The sequence below is a fragment of the Eucalyptus grandis genome, chromosome 3 (genome assembly GCF_016545825.1).
Source record: "Eucalyptus grandis isolate ANBG69807.140 chromosome 3, ASM1654582v1, whole genome shotgun sequence".
NCBI classification, from domain to species: Eukaryota; Viridiplantae; Streptophyta; class Magnoliopsida; order Myrtales; family Myrtaceae; genus Eucalyptus; species Eucalyptus grandis.
In genome coordinates, this window is record NC_052614.1 from 61475906 (window position 1) to 61495092 (window position 19187).

General features: G+C 40.5%; 2 protein-coding genes across 2 annotated transcripts; both read right to left on the reverse strand.

Moving 5' to 3' along the window:
- Positions 1-1134: 1134 nt before the first annotated feature.
- LOC120292025 (disease resistance protein RPV1-like) lies at positions 1135-1725 on the reverse strand. The gene has a single exon (XM_039309891.1). It carries the CDS (start codon positions 1723-1725, stop codon positions 1135-1137), a length of 591 nt encoding a protein of 196 aa, XP_039165825.1.
- Positions 1726-11393: 9668 nt separating this feature from the next.
- Positions 11394-14327, reverse strand: LOC104438083 (heat shock factor protein HSF30). The gene is made up of 2 exons (XM_010051162.3): positions 13531-14327; positions 11394-12608 (listed from the first exon to the last, which is right to left on the reverse strand). The coding sequence occupies exons 1-2, from the start codon at positions 14200-14202 to the stop codon at positions 11730-11732; spliced, it is 1551 nt and encodes a 516-aa protein (XP_010049464.2). The 5' UTR covers positions 14203-14327; the 3' UTR covers positions 11394-11729.
- Positions 14328-19187: the final 4860 nt, after the last annotated feature.

Sequence of the window (19187 nt, forward strand, 5' to 3'; positions counted from 1 at the left end):
CAAATTTCTCGCAAGTCTCTCTAACATTGGAAAGAAAGCTGCAACACTCAAATTTGTGAGCAAAAGCACCGTAAGTAGCTTTGGCAATAGTCGTCTTCCCTACTCCTCCAAATCCGCAAATTCCAACCATGCGAACCTCATTCAATCCTCATTCGATTCCATGTCTAGCAAAGTACACATGCAGTCCACATGTGAGTCCATGGCAACCACGTTTTCGGGAACATGTAACTTCTTGGGATTCAGCTCAGCCCATACTCTCTTAACAATGCTCTGAATTATATTAGACTCGCGCCTGGTAGATTCAAAGACAATTGATACAAAAAGCTCTAAGCGGATGACCGTGGTCAATATCTCAAGCACTACAGGCCAAATTAAATTCAGTTTCTAGCAAATTGACATCTAATGCAAATATGGGCTTGTAGAGGGACGTGGTCCATCCCTGCTTGTTTATATACTCAACTCACGCATTGCTTAGTTGCTTGTCAAGAAAACTAATAAGTAAGCTTCCCTGCTTCAATTAGCGTGAATTGATTTTTTTTCCCCCATTTTATGCTAAGCATTGCCATGGAAATTAGTGAAATTCCTTAATCAGCGAGCTTTTCTTTGCCACCATATAAACAATAATGCTTTTTGTTTTTTTCCTCGAAAGAAAAAAAAAGTAATATAAACCCATTTGATAAAGTTTTTGTTCCTGAGAAAAAAATTCATTCTTGAGAATAGATTTAGAAGAGAATTAAGAAGTACAAAAAATTTACTTCTTTGTTCTTGGGAATAACTCAAGAATCCAGCCCAAACCATTTTTTTTTTCTCTTTCTCTAGCTAGTCGCTAGCCCTCGGAAAGGCTCGATCTCATCGTGTTTGGGCAAGGCTCAGCCTTGCCAGATCTGGGCGAATTGAGCCTCGCCTAGCCAAGGGGAGGCTCCTCCAAGGTTGGCGATCAGCTAGAAAAAAAGAAAACAAGGAAAAAGAAAAGAAAAAGGAAAAAAATGAAAAATGTAATTAAATTATTTTAAAAAATTGAATAAAAAAATTTAAGAGTTGTACCAAATACAATAAAAATATTATTTCTGAATAGAAATTATTTCCGGTACCAAACAGGTCGTGAGCATACTTGGAAAGGAGTAAATGAGAGCCTTACTCGTGAACCAATCGCCAGCCAGAAATGTTAGCAGCTTTAGTCAGTGCTCCTCTCCACCTCTTCACCTTCTCCGGATCCCCGCCGTTCGACTTCAACCTCTCCTCGTGATCGATTAGGGCTTGCCCATACCTCCCCCTCTGCCTCCTCACATCCGATGGATCCACCCTGTAGAACACCGGCCACACGATCTGCCCCGTCGTATCCCTGCACTCGAGGATTCTCACCAGCTCGTCCAAGCACCAACTAGAGGACGCGTAGTTCTTCGAGAACACTACGATCGAGATCCTCGACTCCCCGATGGCTCCAAGGATCGCCGGTGCGATCTCCTCGCCCTTCCCGAGCTCCTCATCGTCTATGAAAGTGGCGATTCCACCCTGGTCAAGCGCCGCATGGAGGTGGCCAGTGAAGCCGTTGCGCGTGTCCTTGCCACGGAAGCTCAGGAACACGTCGTATCTGTATGGACGGCCGGACTCCCCGATGGCTCCCCAAGAATCCTGCCTCATCTCCTCGCCCTCCCGGCGCACCTCGTCTTCCACGAGTGCACCGTTCCCTCTCTGGCTGTCCTCTGGATCGCCGTCCCAACTCATCCGGTCTGATAAGGGAACTGTCGCGACTGATGGCCTGCAACGGGTTGACCGACGGCCAGCCGAGCGGCTGCACAACCTTCGAATGAGTGGTAAGAGACGGCAGGAGCAAGAGCAACCTAAGCAAGAGCAACCTGAGCAAGAGCAACCCGCTTCCATCACCTCTCGTACTGAAACAACGGGGTTGACTCTCAAGGCCGGCCAGCTCCATAGATAGTTAAATAGAACATTTTCTTTCTATAAAAGCCACGTCATAGAGAAGTCGTTACACGGATCCGTGCAGGGAACTATATGGAAATATAATATCTATTTCGGATGACCCGCGCAGAGTAAAGATATAATATGCGTTTTCAATAATAAGATTTTTTTTAAAAATATGGTTATTTTTGTTTTGTTTTATTTGGTGATATATAATTGAAAACGCTGCCTGAAGTTTGGATCTCATTGGAAAACATTTTCAATCTCATGACTTTATTTTAATAAAAAAATCAATTTTAATTTAATTTATTTTTTAAAAATCAATTTTTAATTATTTTAAAATTTTATGTTTTCTCTTTCTTTTCTTTTCATTTTCCTACTTCCTCTACCACAACGGGCGGCAATGGCCACAAGCGAGCTCTAGGCTCACCCAGTGATGGCCGTAGGCAAGCTCGAGGCTTGGCTAGAGTTTTGCTAGGTCACAAACTCAGAGCTCGCCAAAGGCCAGCGAGCTTGAGGCTTGGTCAGAGTTTCGCCAAATCTCGAAGCCCATGGCTCAAATGCTCATAATAAAGTTTTTCTGTGTATTATTATAACAGATGATTGAGCAAACATCAATAGAAACTGAAAACCACGAATTTGCCAATTACAACCCTTCTAGACAAAGACAATATATTTGAATCTGTTGCGGGCCTTATGCTTATACTACTATGGATGGAAATTCTTGAGATGTCCAAAATCATTACTTTAGCCGCAATGAGGTGAATTTGTTTGTAGATAACAAGTAAGAGGGATGAAAACTCATAAATATTTGGATTTAGAGATACTATACATATTGAAAAAATTGATCCAATCCAACAAATGAATTTCTCTGCGGCTTCGATTATGACTATATCATCGTGTTATTGCTTTAGGAGTTCTTATGATATGTGATTCGTATCTATGATCAATTTATTTGACAGCTCGGCCATCACCAAATAAAAAAATTTCTCCGACCGTAGCACAAATAGTGCATGGGAGAGCAACGCCTCGTGCCTACTCATTTGGTGCTTAAATGTGTGCGTGGGTAAGGTAATCATGAGAACCAATGTACCTTGTAACTTGTACCATCTAAGCCTCGAAGAAAAATGATAAAATTTTCCCTTATCAAATCCTATTGAATGATTTAAAATGGAGTAGGTTTGGAAAAATGATATAGGCCGCTGAGGGCTCGAGGAGTAATGGAATCAATTTGTCATATGCCAATCTAACGGAATCTCTCGTCATTGGCATTCTTTCCACGAGCATTTTTCTTTTTGTAGCTCGATTTGTTTTTTTTTTTTTATAATCAGTTCTCCCGTAATGAATTTCACATCTTCAATAAGAATAATAACAATATTACTAGAAGCTACTTTAGCACTTGCTAAAAAAAAATGTTAAAAGAATATTAGCTTATTTTACAATATTCTAAAAGAGGTTTAGCTTATTTTACAATATTCCAATTAGGTCATATGATGTTAGCTCTAGGTATGAGATCTTATCGAATGGCTTGAATATTTTATAAAACTCTTAAGGTCCCGAATTTGGTAAAAAATAAGGTATTTGTCCTTTTCCTCTTGTATAAAAAAAAAATGTAAACAAGAGTTAAGTAGAAGCGTAACTGTTGAGTTTTTTGACTTTCAAATTAGTGAAAAGGCCATTTTGGACCATGCAAATATATTCTAGGGTTTTTGAAGGGAGAGTATAAAGAATGTGTTTAAAAACATATTTAAAACCCTAGCTTCCACATTATTTCCTTTTCCAATCTTCTTGTTGGATCTTTAGATCTTGTGGCTCATCAAGTGATTTTTTTGAGTTTTTGGTTTGTATTCTCGTACTTGTTGTTGAAGAAAGTGAAACCCCTCTCTTCCTGTCGTTTTTCCCGTTTTGGGTTTCCATGTATATCTTGCATCTCTTGTAATCTAGATTTTGCTTTTATCCTTTGTTATTTGTGCTTTGATTGATGTATCTTGTGGCGTTTTTCTGTAAATAAATGCTTGATCCAAATTTTATGTAACAAATATGCCATTTTGTAACTCATAGTATATCTATTTTATATTGCTTTCGAAATATAAGTTTACAAACTCGAAAAAATATATTATTACTCAATTAAGAAAGTTAAGAGTTGACTCGTGAAGGTTACTCAAGTGAACTAAACTATGATTAGCCATCGACAAAACGATTTCTATGCGCTAACCAATGAATTCATTTTTATCTATTATGCATATTTTTTGCTTCAAGTAACTTGAATGCAAAGTTCAGAATTTCATTTCGATCAGACTTTACCTTGGAATCAATGTTCAACCATCAATAGCTCAAGATTTGAGACCCAACTTCAAAAATTACTCTGATTAAATAAATAATAGGCTTGAATAATCACAAGGTGTTGCAATTTGCGACTAATTCGGCTTGTTTGGACAACCGAATCGGCTACGCGCGAAACTCTCTCTTTTCCCCTTTTTTTCTCTTCGCGGACGAGCTCTATCTCTCCTCTTCTATTTCCTTTTTCTTGTTTAGTCCGCTGCTTCACACTCACGCACAAATCTGTGGAAGGAAGAAAGGAAATGGACTGGGCTGAAGGGTTGGACTTTGGGCTTTGCTAACGAAATATGGGCTGAATTAATGGGCCACATGTTGCCCTTAAAACATACGAGCAATCATACTTAAGGTGAAGAGGAAACAAGGCCGAACCAAACACGGACTATGTAGCCGAACATGGAGTGAACCGACTGCAGAGCCCATCCTTCATTCTCATGACTTCAGTAGCCGCTGATCTATGTTGAAGCCGAGACTAAAGCAGGGCAAGAGATAGAAAGACTGAGAAGAATGTTTTTATGCTGATGTATTCATAACCTCACAGAAGCAAAATCATGCAATTTCTTGCAGAAAGATTTGGGCCAATTTGGAAATTCTAGTTCTTTGTTTAGAGCCACTTCTTCGTTTTTTTTTAGTTCTCTTTCTTGAGCTTGGCCTTGATACGGGTTGACAAGAAAATTTAGCAATATTGACTACACAGGAACATTCTTGCACTTTCTTAGTGAGGAAAATATGGAAGATGATCACAGAGGGTAAAGAAAAACACAGTAGCAGTTTATTTTTGCTATGAGGAAGCATGCGACCAAAGCCGCTAGAAAGGGTATCAATATAACTCCCTAAAATAAATTACAAGAAGCTAAGTTTGAATCATGGTTTAAATATAACTCCCTACACTAAATTACAAGAAGCTAAGTTTGAATCATGATTTACTTATTAAGGCTCCGTTCATTTTGCGGAAAATGATTTCCGGGAAAATGTTTTCCGGATTTTCCGGCGTTCGTTTCATGGAAAATGAATTTCTTGGGGAAAATATTTTCTTCCATGAAAGGGAAAAAGTCTTTTAAATTGGGGAAAATGTTTTCCACTTTTGAAAAGTCAAAAGTGGAAAACATTTTCCTTACTTGATCTCTCTTATCTCACACCTCTACAAATCTCACTTCCTCCTCCTCTTTCTTCTTCTTCTTTTCTTTTTTTATTCGAAATATTTTTTAATTTTAATTTTCTTTTTTAATTTGAATTATTTTTAATTTCCTTTTTCTTTTCTTTTCTTTGTTTCCCATCTTCTTATTTCTTGGCTAGTCGTCGGCCGTCACTAAGTGAACCTCAAGCTCGCACTCATCGATCTGGCGAGCCTCGAGCTTGACGCTCGCGCTCGCCAATTTGGTGAGTGGAAAATATTTTTCTTACTAAACACCATAAAATATTTTCCGAAACATTTTCAGGTTTTAGCGAACACCAGAAAATATTGTCATTTTTCTATAAAATGACTCATAGGAAAATATTTTCCGGAAATGACCAATTTTCCACGAAATGAACGGACCCTAAAGAGTCTGAAAATCTTTCTTTCTTTTTGCAGCTTTGAACACGGGAACTTCTCAGGTTCATGTCAGAATGTCAGAATTCAGAGGATTAACGCTTTCGTTAGTCTTCATGTCATTCGGTTGCTTAACTTGTCTGTACACTAGATGTGCCCCGCAACTTCTTAGAGTCCCCTTCAATGCTTGAAATAGTACTATAGATTGACAGCGGTGATTCAGTAATTTTGCATCCAATCCCCACGTCATTCGCCGTGGAATGTATAGAACCCATGCGTGGTCTAACTCCAATAAGGAAAAACAATCTCTAAAACTATAAGTTTCTTAATTGTTGACAAACAACAGGATTTCACAACAAATACTAGCTTCCTTTCGATTAGCTGAACCGACAATAGCACAAAAAGGCCAAATTGACTATGTTACGGTATAATTATGAAGGTACAGGAAACCTTATGAGGGTGCGTTTGAGAATTACTTTCCCAAAGCCCCTTGGGTGTTCAAAGCTCTTTGGGCAAAGTGCTTGATGTTTGGCAAAAAATTTTATTTTTATTTTAGCTCCCTTTACCAAATGCAAACCTTCAAAGGTTGAAAGCCTGAGGCAACTTAGGGGTTGCCTTGGGCTTTCTCGACATGCTACCCTTGGGGGTTAGTGAAAAATATTCTCTGGAAATTATCCTCATTAATCTTTTGTTTTTTTGATTTTGCCATCAATAACTGTTCATCTTCATCTTCTTCCCTTTTCTTTGTTGAAGAGGACCAGCATCTGCACATGGTTGTTGGCAAAGGGTAGGCGATCCGGCGAAGGGCAAGTGGTTTAACTAGGGTCATGCAACCCTCCGGCAAGGGTCACCGCGTGGAGGATGTAGTGTGGCAAGGGTTGCCGCAACCCAGATTGTGTGGCCTCGGTGACCTCCGCATGGAGGTCACAGCACAGGGGGTTGCTTGACCATCCGGTGAGGGTCGTTGCGACCCGGATCTTGTGTTCTGGGTTGCTGCGACCTAGATCTCGCAATGTGACCTCCATGCGGAGGTCATGGCGTAGCGCGCAACCATCTGGCAAGGGTCGCCACAACCTAGATCTTGCGATCTTGTCGCGAGCTGGGTCACCGCAACCCTTTCCGAACGATCGCGCCATCCACCGCGCTGCGACCTTCGTGCGGCAGTCACTAGGGCTGCACGATCTAGGTCATGGCGACCCTTGTCACGCCCTGTCCTTCGCGCGGTGACCCTCGCCAAAGGGTCATGTGACCCTAGCCGAACCGCCTATCCTTCGTTGATGACTATTAACTCTTCGCCGACGGTCGCCGTCCAATCCCTTGGCCGGCCAACTCTCTCTCTCTCTCTCTCTCTCTCTCTCTCTCTCTCTCTCTATCTTTTTTTTAATAACAAAAGTCTTTTGTAAGATTGATTTGTCCAAACACTATTTTGCTCAAAAGTATTTCACAATGGACTTTCACAAATACGATTTACCAAACACAATTTACATTTTGAAAAACTTCTTTAACTCAAGGCCTTTGCATTTCCCCAAAGACTTTTCCCAAAAGCCTTCCTAAATGCACCCTGAGTCCTCTCGTACTTTGATGGATGAATCACTTTGGGGTCTTGCTTCCTAGATGAAAATTGTCAACCTGAGTCTCCCCAAGCAATTCCCGTCATGCCAAAACATTTACACTTGGGATCTTGCTTTCTAGATGAAAATTGTCAACCTAAGTCTCCCCAAGCAATTCCTGTCATGCCAAACATTTACACTTGAGACACAAACATGTGCGGAGGGAGGGAGGGAGAGAGAGAAAATTGTCAACCTAAGTCTCCCCAAGCAATTCCTGTCATGCCAAACATTTACACTTGAGACACAAACATGTGCGGAGGGAGGGAGGGAGAGAGAAAATTGTCAACCTAAGTCTCCCAAGCAATTCCTGTCATGCCAAACATTTACACTTGAGACACAAACACATGCAGGGAGAGAGAGAGAGAGAGAGAGAGTCCTGAATCAACTTATGACAGCTAGAGAAGTCAATTCATCTAAGCCGGTGACTCATTTGGATTATAACGTAGTGTATGATAATTCTGTGCATGTTTCAAGTGATTCACAACCTTTCGCAAGTAAATATGTTATGGTCGGCAGGACAGCTAGAATCTCTCGAAGCTGCTTGCAGTGTGTCAAAGAAAGCTGCTGCAACTTAGCAAATTGAGTGATGCATGTAGGAAGGCTAACAAATTTGTTCTCCGACAGATCTAAAATTGTCAGTGAGAACATGCAATGAAAATTTTTCAAGAAACTAAGATCTAATAAGCTACATCTTTGCACCTTCAAATTAATTACACTCGAAAGGGCTAACGGGAGAGAGAAATTGGCATAATCACTCGATGCCCATAAACAGTCCGAGAAACCATCAATTAAAATGCGCTCAAGATGCTACAGTGTATGGATACTATAAGGAGGTTTTTAAGGTCGGTGTAGTCCCTTAGATTCAACTCTTTCAGTTCAATGAGATTAGCAATAGAGGAGGGTAATTCTTCAATTGCAGTCTCATGTGGTGCAAGTTCTTTCAGAAATTTCATTCGTGCAAGAATATTTTGAAACCTTGAAAGCTTTGAACAACCTCTAAGAATCAACATTTAAAAAATTGTAACTTCAGACTGCCTAGGAAATAGCTAAGATTGCAGCAGTTCAAAAAGTTCAAATATACGATGCCCAAGAGACTGATGAACCTCAACAGGATTGGCGCACTCTCGGCGATCCAAACACTAAAGATTTGGCAGTGATGACACAACCAGAATTTCACTCAGCATTGTATAATGGCTGAAATTAATAGACCTCAAACACCTAAAAAACTGCACGGCAAATAGATAATATATGTATAAGTAGGCTTTTCAAGATCTCCGAAGTTTTCAATTTTATCTTGACAGAAGAGTATGTTGCAAAGTGTGTACCTTGAATTCCTTCCCTAATATTCTAATGCTGCTTTTACTCAGGCCTAGACGTACAAGTTTCCCATGGCCTGCATTGAATGGCATAAATGGTCTAGAGTAATCGGGTTATTCCAGCCATCTTAGCGGGAAAGTTAATGGGATCACCTAAATGGTATGTATTGAGAGCTAAGAAAAATCTGAGCCTTTTCATGTTTGTGACGGCTTGAGCACTAAAGTATACTTCTTCAGGAGCAGCCAACTTGGGCATTGTTGCTTCTACTTTATTGGTTCCTCGGCAGCACATATATGAGTAGACAATTTAAGTGCAAAGATGTACAGGTCATGCAAGGACTTTATTACTAATATATAAGATTTGGTGTGCTTCAGGTGCCTTTTGCTCTTGGCTTTCAGCCTTTGCTTTTACTTTCGCATTTGACAAATTAGTTTAATGAAACACATCCTTTAAGTTCCAGGAGATTTTTTCATAATTCTTATTTTTTATTTTTTGGGGAGAGTTTAATAGTACAAACCTCAGATCTCAGGGTGGGAGGTGGAAAAACTGATTCTTTTGGGATGCTTAGGCCATTCTCTTACTTAGCAGAAAAATATTAATACACTTACATTTTAGGAGACAGCTAAACCGACTTTTTAAAGCCTTTAACCCTCCCAAACGGGCATATATATTGTCAAAAACAAAATAACACGATTTACTTTATTACTATGCCTTCTGTCAGCACATGAAGCACATCCTTATAGGATCACAATCTACCGCGCTCAGCTGGCGCTTTGGGAGATTCTCTCCGAACAATTTCTCTTCCCATTTCTAGAATCATATCATGTATCTGCAGCTTGTCAAATTCAATAGTGATGAGCGACTTATTTATAAGAAAAGCAATTCCAGCATCCGGGTAGAGATCACAACTATCCAAAATCTTTCTCACATAAATTATACTTTCTTCCTTGAAGAAACATGCGATGTCAAGAAAAATATCATTCTCATAATCATCTAGGCCAGCAAAGCTTATTCTCAGCACATTGAAGATTTCTCCGCTGAAAACTCTCTTCAATTTATCTAATGCACTTTTCCGTTCAAGTAAGCTTCTACCTCAAAGAAAAGAACCCAAAGCTTTGATAGCTAACGGAAGTCCTTTGGTGTAATCCACTACGTTATCTAAAAGCTCTTCATAGTCTAAAAGAGGAGAAACATTCCTGAAAACAATCGAACTGAAGAGCATACGAGCACTAGAATGATGTAACGGTCAAACCTTGTATACACTTTCTACATGATGGGCAGCCAGTAAATGTTCATCTCTAGTCGTTATGATAATCCTACTTCCACAACCAAACCAATCACGTCCTCCAACTAGTGTTTCCAATTGGATCAACTGGTTCACATCGTCAATGACAAATGATGACCCTTTTTTTTTGCAAAGTCTACCCTTTATCATGCTCGAACCTCTGTGGATATTGCCAAGCTTTAGACCATCATCCCACATTACCTTAGAAAAAAGTGTCTCTTGAAGCTGAAGTAGGTCAACGTCTGTGGATTTCTCACAAGTTTCTCTAACATTGGAAAGAAAGCTGCAACACTCAAATTTGTGCACGAAAGCATTGTAGACAAAAGATGTGAATTTAGAAGTGTTCAATGTTCAAGTTAGCATTATATAAAATCGGTGCAACATACGAAAGATAACTAGAAGTTTTCAAGGAAAAAATGTTCATCCTCATGTCTTCTTCCCTTAAATTTTGTCTTCTTGACGGAACATTTTAAGCGCGTTAACTTGAATTTTAAGCTTGTCGCAGCTACTCCTCTTTCTCATATTATAGTCCTAGAAAACCTAATATCTGTTCTTGTGGCGTTTTGAATAGAACTAGTTCATTCCCTTGACAAGGGATCTTGTACACATTTTCTAAATGCATCTTTATGAATCGAGAAAACTAATTTGATATAAATTTAATACAAATTTATCAATTTAGTTTTTTTTTTTTAAAGTATGAACCCTATTCATTAGCGTTAGATGGAGTCCATACTGACTCGAAAAGCACGTGGATCACCTCAGAAGAATACATTGAAGAAGGGCAAAGAGGCGTAGAGAAGTCAGCTGCAAATTTCCAATGCTGACCCAGGGCTTCGCCCTTGGAAAAAGACGACATCAGGGAGCGACCCCCTTTTCCCGAAGGTTAGCAGGAGCCGGTGCATTCGTCGTTTTGCGTCCAGTTGTCTGCCTCTCCGTCTCTATCTATCCAGTAAGATCTCGTCCTAATCTAGTACGAACCAACAGCATCATCGAGCGATTCATGTGTTCAAAGGGCGCATCGAATGTCAAATGAAAGTCTGTCGAGGCAGACTTTTTAGCAGAACGCGTGGCTTAACCTCGGTCGTCAAAGGTCTCTTTAAAGGCCGGATCGGCCCCCACATTCAGTTCGAACCTGCTGCGCACCTTGTCAAATGATCAAGACGGAACCTCGGCTCCCACAGGTATCGATTCAATTTCCTCGGATCTAGAATCCTTGTGACCTCGTCATGACCTATTTATGATGTGTTCCGCATCAATTTTGTGACGCAAAAGTTAATTTAAATTAATGCTGTACGGAAATATCAAGTTGAAGTTTTTTGAGACAGGAAAAATCAAATAATTTGAAAAAAAAATTGACACAATATAATAGTTTGAAATTTTTGACGATACTAACTCACTATAAACGCTTATCTTATACAAAACCAGTTACAAAAAGAAAAGAAAAAAAAAACACAGAAAAAAACTTAGTGTAAACGAAGAGGAAAAGAACACCGAGAGCACTTTCTTACAGTGGAGACAAAGGAAAGAAACTACAACATATATACTAAGTATGAGCATTTACCTTTGACCCATTAAAAAAAAAAAAAACCAAGTTTATTGGTTGGATTCAGTCCCTTCACTTCGGATACTCCCTCCAATTATGCAGAGGTTGCATTATGTGATCTGGGTCACAGAAAATAGCAGCGCCATATAACAGAGAGAACAGAGCAGGAGCAGCAGCATGGAAATTTTAGGGCGTCAGTCCCACTGCTTGCTCCCACAGCTCACTTGTGTTATCACTCCAACCACATGACTTCTCAATCAGACCCTCCAGCTCAAGATAGATTCCTGTGTCATCCATTGCCAGTTCTTCTGCTTCTACATCCATCGCATCATCGCCCATGACCACGTTGTCTCTGAGGAGTTTCTCCGACATCTCATGGAAAACCGAAGGTAAATCTGACGGACTAGCTCCGGCCTTCTGATCAGGTGTCCGACCCTGCACAGCCCTGAAGTCTCTGCCACCTATCGGAGGAGGCCATGGGTTGTGCATCTGAACGGTCTGAAAATCCACCGGCCCGACATTGTTCGGCCAAGACTCCATCTGTCCCGGATCATCACCAACACTCGGGCAATCAACGTTCGGGCTTTGAATCTTGTGATCCATTACTTCGAGCAAGCATTTGGTGGCTTCGCTGTCGAGACTGAGCAATTTGCTCTTCTCGCTCGATTGACAAGTCTCTAATTCTCTCTTCTGCCTCCTCTCCTGGATTAAATGGACAAAGTTCGGGCTTTTGGTTGCTTTGGAGAGGAGGAGGAATATTTGCCGACACCTGCACTCAGCATAGCGAATCCGCTTGGCGACCTGATTGATCTCATGCTGCGAGTGCTCCCGCTCTTCTCTTAGTTTCAGGATCTCGGTCTTCAATGCTTCCTGGTCCTTCTTAAGCATTTCAAGTTCAGCTTCCTTTCCAGCCTTCGGGTAATCTGAAGCAACAGTACAACTCAATGTTTTCGTATGACCGCTGAGTTTCCGTCTCCTCCTTATGTTCTTCAGCAAGTGCTTCTTCCCTTCCTGAAAACTTCGGTTCGCAAACTCCCATCGATCTGCGTCCATCTTCCTAAAACCCTGCGACATATCTTGGATCATGATGCATGAAGAATAGGAGGAAGCTGGGTTGAGGAGTTTAAATTGAAACAGAAGTCCCAAAGAGGGTATGGACTATTTAATGACTCAATATCAATCCGTCAACTTCATAAATACGAAGACAAAAGTGCAGAACTATGCTTTTGGTCTTGCCCGAAAAGAAGAGAAGTGTAAGAAGGCTTTACCAAAACATCGGATAGAAACAAAACGATGGCTCAAAGAGTCTCATCTTCAGCTAGAAAGTGCATAATGGAGCATCAAAACATTAGTGTATTTCTAATCCAAATGAAAATTTACCATTTGAGAAATGCATTCAAACACAAATCCGGTGAGAAGATAAATCTTTAATGGGTATCCTGACGTCTTGGTTGACATGGTAGTTTCTGCAAACTACCATCAAATGCATCATCACTTGAATATGATGAGGGGCCATTGTCCCCTGGCCGCTGGATGCAAATTTTAGTGAACATGTGCCTCATGATTCGTAATATTTCGCATAGAATCGATGTATCTCACCTGCCATTCCAAATTTCTTCGTTACTTGTCCCCTAATCTAGGTAAAGCATGACTAATAACCCAGGAAGTGGGTGAAATTGAATCTCAACACACGAGCAAAACGTGGCGAGTGGGTTCCCTTAGATCCTAGCTTCTTTGCCCCGGGGACTATCCGTTGGGACAATGAGGAGTAGCTGGATGCCCCCAGGAGGATCACACTCTGAACGGCCAAAAAAGAAACAGAGCCGAAACAGAGTCAAACCAAAAAAACAGAGCTGAAACAGAGTCAAACCAAAATAAACATAGACATTATACGCATTTGTCTCAATAACTGTTGAGCTGCCAATGGGGTAAGTTTCAAGCAAAAACACGGACAAAAAACACAATCCCGTTCGAAGGGAATACCCACATAAGTGTTGAGCTGCCTGATGAAGCTGGAGAAATTGGAGTGCTTGAAGTATCGGGGCAGGAGCTGCTTCGAGAACTCGTGCGGATCCCAAACCACGAAGCTGTCCCGGCTGGGACTCCACGACAGCACCGTGTCCGTACTCGGGTCCGACACCATCTCGTACGTCTTCCTCAGGAAGGGCGCCGGCCCCACCTCCCCAAGCCCCTGCATCGGTCTCGCCACTTCGTCCGCCGCAGCCCGCAACGAGCTAGACACCGATCTGGTGGCAGCGTCCCCTGGATCAGCAATGATCGCCACCTCCTCATCTTCCTCCTCCTCTTCCTCTTCGATCTTCACCACCTGCGCGGCCAGAGCCGAATGGGGTTCGAGCCGGGTCAGGCACGAACGCAAGAGCGGCCCAGCATCAATTCCGCCGTCGCCGATGGCTAATTTTGGGGACGGAACCGAATGGGGAAGCGACCCTAGGTCGCCGGGGTCACCGTTGCCAACAGCAGCAACGGACGCGATCACTTCTCGCGATCTCGCGAAAGGTTCCGCCTTCTCTAGCTGAATACTCGACTCTCGAAAGAGGGTGTCGAAAGACGACGCGCGCGGTTCATCGGTACGGCCGCCTCCGGGGGCCGCCGTAGTCATTTTGACCTCGAGCTCGAGGTCCCAAGGCGGAGATGGCATGGGAGAATTTCGAGCGAATGAATGTACATGGCGGGTGAATCTCCTATCGAGAGAGCGAGGGAGACAGGGCTCGAGACTGTCGAGCGTGCGAGTGACAGGGGGGGTAACGATTACGGACCGTTGGATCCGACACGGGATGCACCTGGTACGAGGAGGGGGCGCCTTTTCGTCTTGTCGGAGGTTCCCGTGCGGGAGTGCCACGTTTCGATGTGCTGCTTGTCTATCTAAGCAAATTTCAGTTGGCTTGTGTGAACGCCGTTTTCATAGTCCATGGCCTACAAGGCATCGACCAGCGAATTGGAACTGCCGGGATAGCGATGCTTTGCATAATTTTCCATGGCCTCCATCGGAAAAATATTGAGCCAGATGTACCATTTATATAATTGTCAAAACATACTGTTCATGTTTGTGTTAACACGTTTTTAAAATAATATTCATTTTCAAAAAAAAAATCATATACGTCATGGAAAGAATTTCAAACCTTTTCTTATCTAGCTATTAGAGCTTTTTATAATATAGGGAAAAAAAAGAGGACGAGTGCCTTAAAAGTACTCACAAAGTATATTATCATTGTCATAGGAGTTTTCGATAAAAACATTTATTATTGTTTGACAGGGATTAATGTAGGATAAACATGTCGGGGAGCTAAATGTAACAAAGTTGTGTGAAAAACTAAATGTTGAATTACAAGGATTGTGTCTCAAAAAATGTGAGAGAATTTATTACAAGTATAAAGGAATTTGCGAACCTTGGCATTTAAGGTTAATACCACGCAATATTTTAGGATTTCGTGCAAAATATTTAGAAGAACCACTCATTTTCCATTACAAAATTCACTTCATCAATAACAATGGTGTTACACATGCCAAGGCAATAATTACTGTGATACGTCACATGACAAGAGAAAGATACTCATTTTCCATCACAAAATTCACTTCATCAATAACAATGGTGTTACACATGCCAATGCAATAGTTACCGTGATACATCACATGACAAGAGAAAGATAATATTATCTAATCAATTCTTATCTTATTGTTTTCTCATTAAGTACATAAATAACTTCCTTTGGTTACTCATCTATTTTTAGATCCCTAATTTGGGTTTCCTCTCTACGAAAGTATTTCATATTGCTTGTTAATGGAGTTTCAATAGACGCCATACTTGTGTTTGTTCACCTATCAATTTTAAGTTTTTAGGTTGAATTTTCTAATGCAGTGTTAGAGGCGGGTTCTGCCTCGATTTATTTTATTTGTACAAGTATCCCAGCGCTTGCCCATGGAGTTTAAAGCACTCGCGTATTCACATTGCGGCCTACTTTTTATTGCTATAAACTTTCGGATGAATGAAGCTTTTTTTTTTTTGAAGCTGTCTACCGCATCGTCCAACGTCAAAATGAATAACGAATGTTGGGTTGCTGAACTTTTATGAGTGCATTTGGGATCTTCTTTGGAAAGGGACTTTTTGTGTCCAAAGTTCATTTGGTCAAATATTGGTATTTGGTAAAAATTTTAAAACTCTTATTGAGAGAATGCTAACCTTTTAAAGGCTGAAAGCCCAAAATAGGTCCTAGGCTGCTTTGGGCTTTTAGCATTTTCAAAAGCCCATGGGTTCCCGTTCATCTCTTTTCCAATGGTGTGGTTGCGTGTGACTAGTCGAGGATGAGCTGGAGAGAGGCCAATGAGGTCGTGGTTGAGGCTAGCGACCGTCACCATCTAGTCGCGTGACCCCGTGAAGGGCCGCCTGAGGTCACACTACCTTAGGCGCGACCCAAATATGGGTTGTTGGAGGTCGCGTGACCTTGCTGCGACCAAATCCGTCGTCGGAGGTCACATGACCTCAGGCGCAACCTAGATCTAGGTCACGACAAGGTCGCATGACCTTTGTGAAGGGCTATCGGGGGTCGCTTGACCCCAGGCGACCCTCACCGGTTGTCTTCGGGGGTTACTTGAGGTCGTCAGCTAACTTTTTTTTTAAATCACAAAAATTCTTTGTAAATATAATCTCTCCAAACACTATTTTATTTAAAAGTATTTCATAATGAACTTTCAAATTACAATTCAACAAATACAATTTACATTTTGAAAAAACCCTTTTAACTTAAAATCATTTGTATTTTTCCAAAGGCTTTCTCTAAATGTCCAACCAAATGCACCTTATGTGGTCTGATGAAAGAGAGCGAGTGAGGGGGAGACGCATGAAGACGGGAGTGTAAGTTTGCCCAATGAGCGAGTTCAGGAGGGTGCATTCGCGGGAGAACGAAAAGACAGAAAAGACCACAAAGGTTTGGGGGAAAGGAATAGTTGCAAAAGTTGTTCCTCTTTACTTTGAACTTTGCCAAGATTTTGGGAGAAGGGAGATGGACAGCTGCGCAGCGGTACAGGTTTTGATATTTTGATTATCACTGTAAATGTGTGTTATTGACACGTGGACCAATCATTGGTTACTTTCGTTGCCATCTCGATCTTGTCTTTACCTAACTCGCATTCTTGCTTGGACATGACAACCGACAGCCTTGTAGTACTACGGTTTCTCATAGGGTCATCGCCCTTGCTTAAGACACATGAGCAATCGTACTAAAGGTGAATTGGAAACAAGGCCAAAGCAAACGCTACTATATGTAGTTGAACCGATTGCAGAGCCCATCGTTCATTCTCATGATGTTTAGTAGTCGCTGATCTATCTTGAGGCCAAGATTAGAAAGGTGCAAAAAGCATAGAAAGTTGACTAAGAGCTTGTTTGGTAACTGGCCAAACAACATTTTACTTTACTCTCTCTTTTTTTTTTTTTTTTTTTATGGTAACCTCGTAAGCCAAAAGATGGTGAGCAAACCTTAGAAGGTGAGGGGGTTCAAATCCCCACCTTCTTAGGGGGGGATGGGGGGATAGGGACCCGTAAGTTTCGAGAGTGGGTTGCGACTCCCACGCCCTGCAAGAGGTAGGGCACAAGTCTGCGAGTGAGTGTAGAGTAGGCATAGAGTAGGACTGACAAAAAAAAAAAAAAACCTTAGGAGAGCGACTGCAGGACCCACCACCACAATATTCCAAGTAAGAATCACTAATGACACATCTGGGATTCGAACTTCTCATTTTCATGAGGGGGAGAGAGCCTGAGCTAGTAACGCCGCTACAGGCGGTGATTTTGACTTTATTCTTTTGTTCTTTAAAAAAAAAAAGAACAAAAATTCATTTGGTAGCTTTTTTGTTCTTGAGAATAGATTTGAAAACATAATAAAAAAGTAAAAAAAAGTTGCTTATTTGTTTCTAATAAAACTTCTTAATCAAGAGCATTTTTTTTCTTTTCTTCTTCTCCTTCTTCTTTTCGCCGGTCGCAAGCTCTTGGTGAGACTTAGCCTTGTTGATTGAGCCTCATTGGTGGCTGGGCAAAGCTCAGCCATGACCATGTACTGATTAACAATATGAACAACATGGGCAACGTTAGGTTGACTAAAACCAAGACATATATAAGACCGACAATCAACTGTTGATAGAGTGTAGGATTATAAAGAGGAGTCTCATTGTTGGCATCAAACTTGGATTTTGTCTCAATAAGAACTGTAGTGACTTTGTTGTCATTAAGTTTGGCTTCAGAAAAAAAATCAGCAGCATATTTTGCTTGTGACAAATAATAACTAGAGAAATTCAAATTAACCCCATGTCTAAAAAGTAGCTAAGTCATCTAAGAGTGATCGGTTCCAAGGTGAGATAGTTCCAAAGTTGGAACCTAGAACATGCTATGTTATAATCAATTCTCAATTTTTGGATCTTGGAACCCATTCCATTTGCTTGAAGCCGCATCTAGAACCCCCCTTGTTTTTCGGGTTCAATTCCAAAGTCCATCTGAAAGCCTATTTTTTTCATCCCTTTTTTTTTGTTTTTTTTTTACAGCAAAATCACATGAGGTTATTGGCAACAAAATAGTTTAAAGTAAAAGATGAACAACAAAAATCCTTATTTGCAAGAAAAAATGATCTATAAAATGAACACGTAGTCACGTATAATTATAAATAATAAAGAACAAATGTGTAACATAAAACATAAATTATGAAACTCCGTGTCCTATTCATCCTTAAAATTTAGGGGAAGGGGAAAGACTAACAAGGAGTTCCGAAGAAGGACAAATGACGAATGAGTACCGATATTAGAATTTAAGAGAAAAAATTAGGGTTTTAGCTTTTTAACTTATAAAACTAATTTTGAAACTAGTTTCAAAGCAGGGTGTTTGGTTCAACTCCTGGATAAGTATTTACCTAGAACCAATTCCCAGACCAGTTTTAACTTGTTCCAAAATTTTAGAATCTATTCCTAGACCAATTTCAACAGGAATCGGATCTCAGACTTGTTTTTTAGGCGGTCCAGTTTGATCCAGTTGCACACTCCTAATTATAATTAAAAATGGGAAAGTAAGCTCGCTCTTTAATGCAATTTGTATTTTCTTGGACTTTTCGCTACAAATTTGTTGTGCATCTTGTCAAATGAAATGACGGGACTTTGGAATTATTCATATTGGTAGAGACTAGGGAGAAGATTAGTTCTCTTAAAAGATTCACTTGGAAAGTTAAGAATGCACTTATTTCATGAAAGATAAATTATCTAAAAAATATTGTTTAAAAAGATAATCACTTTTTGTTGCTTGAAAAAAAAATGAATGAATGTTAAATATTCTCTTCATTCACGAAAACATTTTAATATAAATTATAATCGATAATGAAAATATTTTATTGAGTAATTATTTCAATCAATATGAACAATCACTTTTAGAAAAATACTTTCAAATAATTCATTTTTTTAGATAAATGATTCTAAGAATCATGATGAAAATCAATAGAAAAAACTTTATATAAGCCAATGTCATGTCGGATTTTAACACTCTTTTGAAGGGTTAAAACTTCAATGCTAAAGCATATGCCCTTCATCCAATAAACTCGTTTAGCTTCTAGTTGAATGATTACTACCATTGACTAAGCAATGTTGTCATGAAAAAGT

What these genes read in the sequence shown, in the direction of transcription:
- LOC120292025 (XM_039309891.1), bottom strand. Translation starts at nt 1,725, where the DNA reads ATGAGTTGGGACGGCGATCCAGAGGACAGCCAGAGAGGGAACGGTGCA.
- LOC104438083 (XM_010051162.3), bottom strand. Translation starts at nt 14,202, where the DNA reads ATGCCATCTCCGCCTTGGGACCTCGAGCTCGAGGTCAAAATGACTACG. An exon ending in TCAGGCAGCTCAACACTTAT is followed by an intron (nt 12,609 to 13,530) that starts GTGGGTATTCCC and finishes GATATGTCGCAG; the next exon opens with GGTTTTAGGAAGATGGACGC.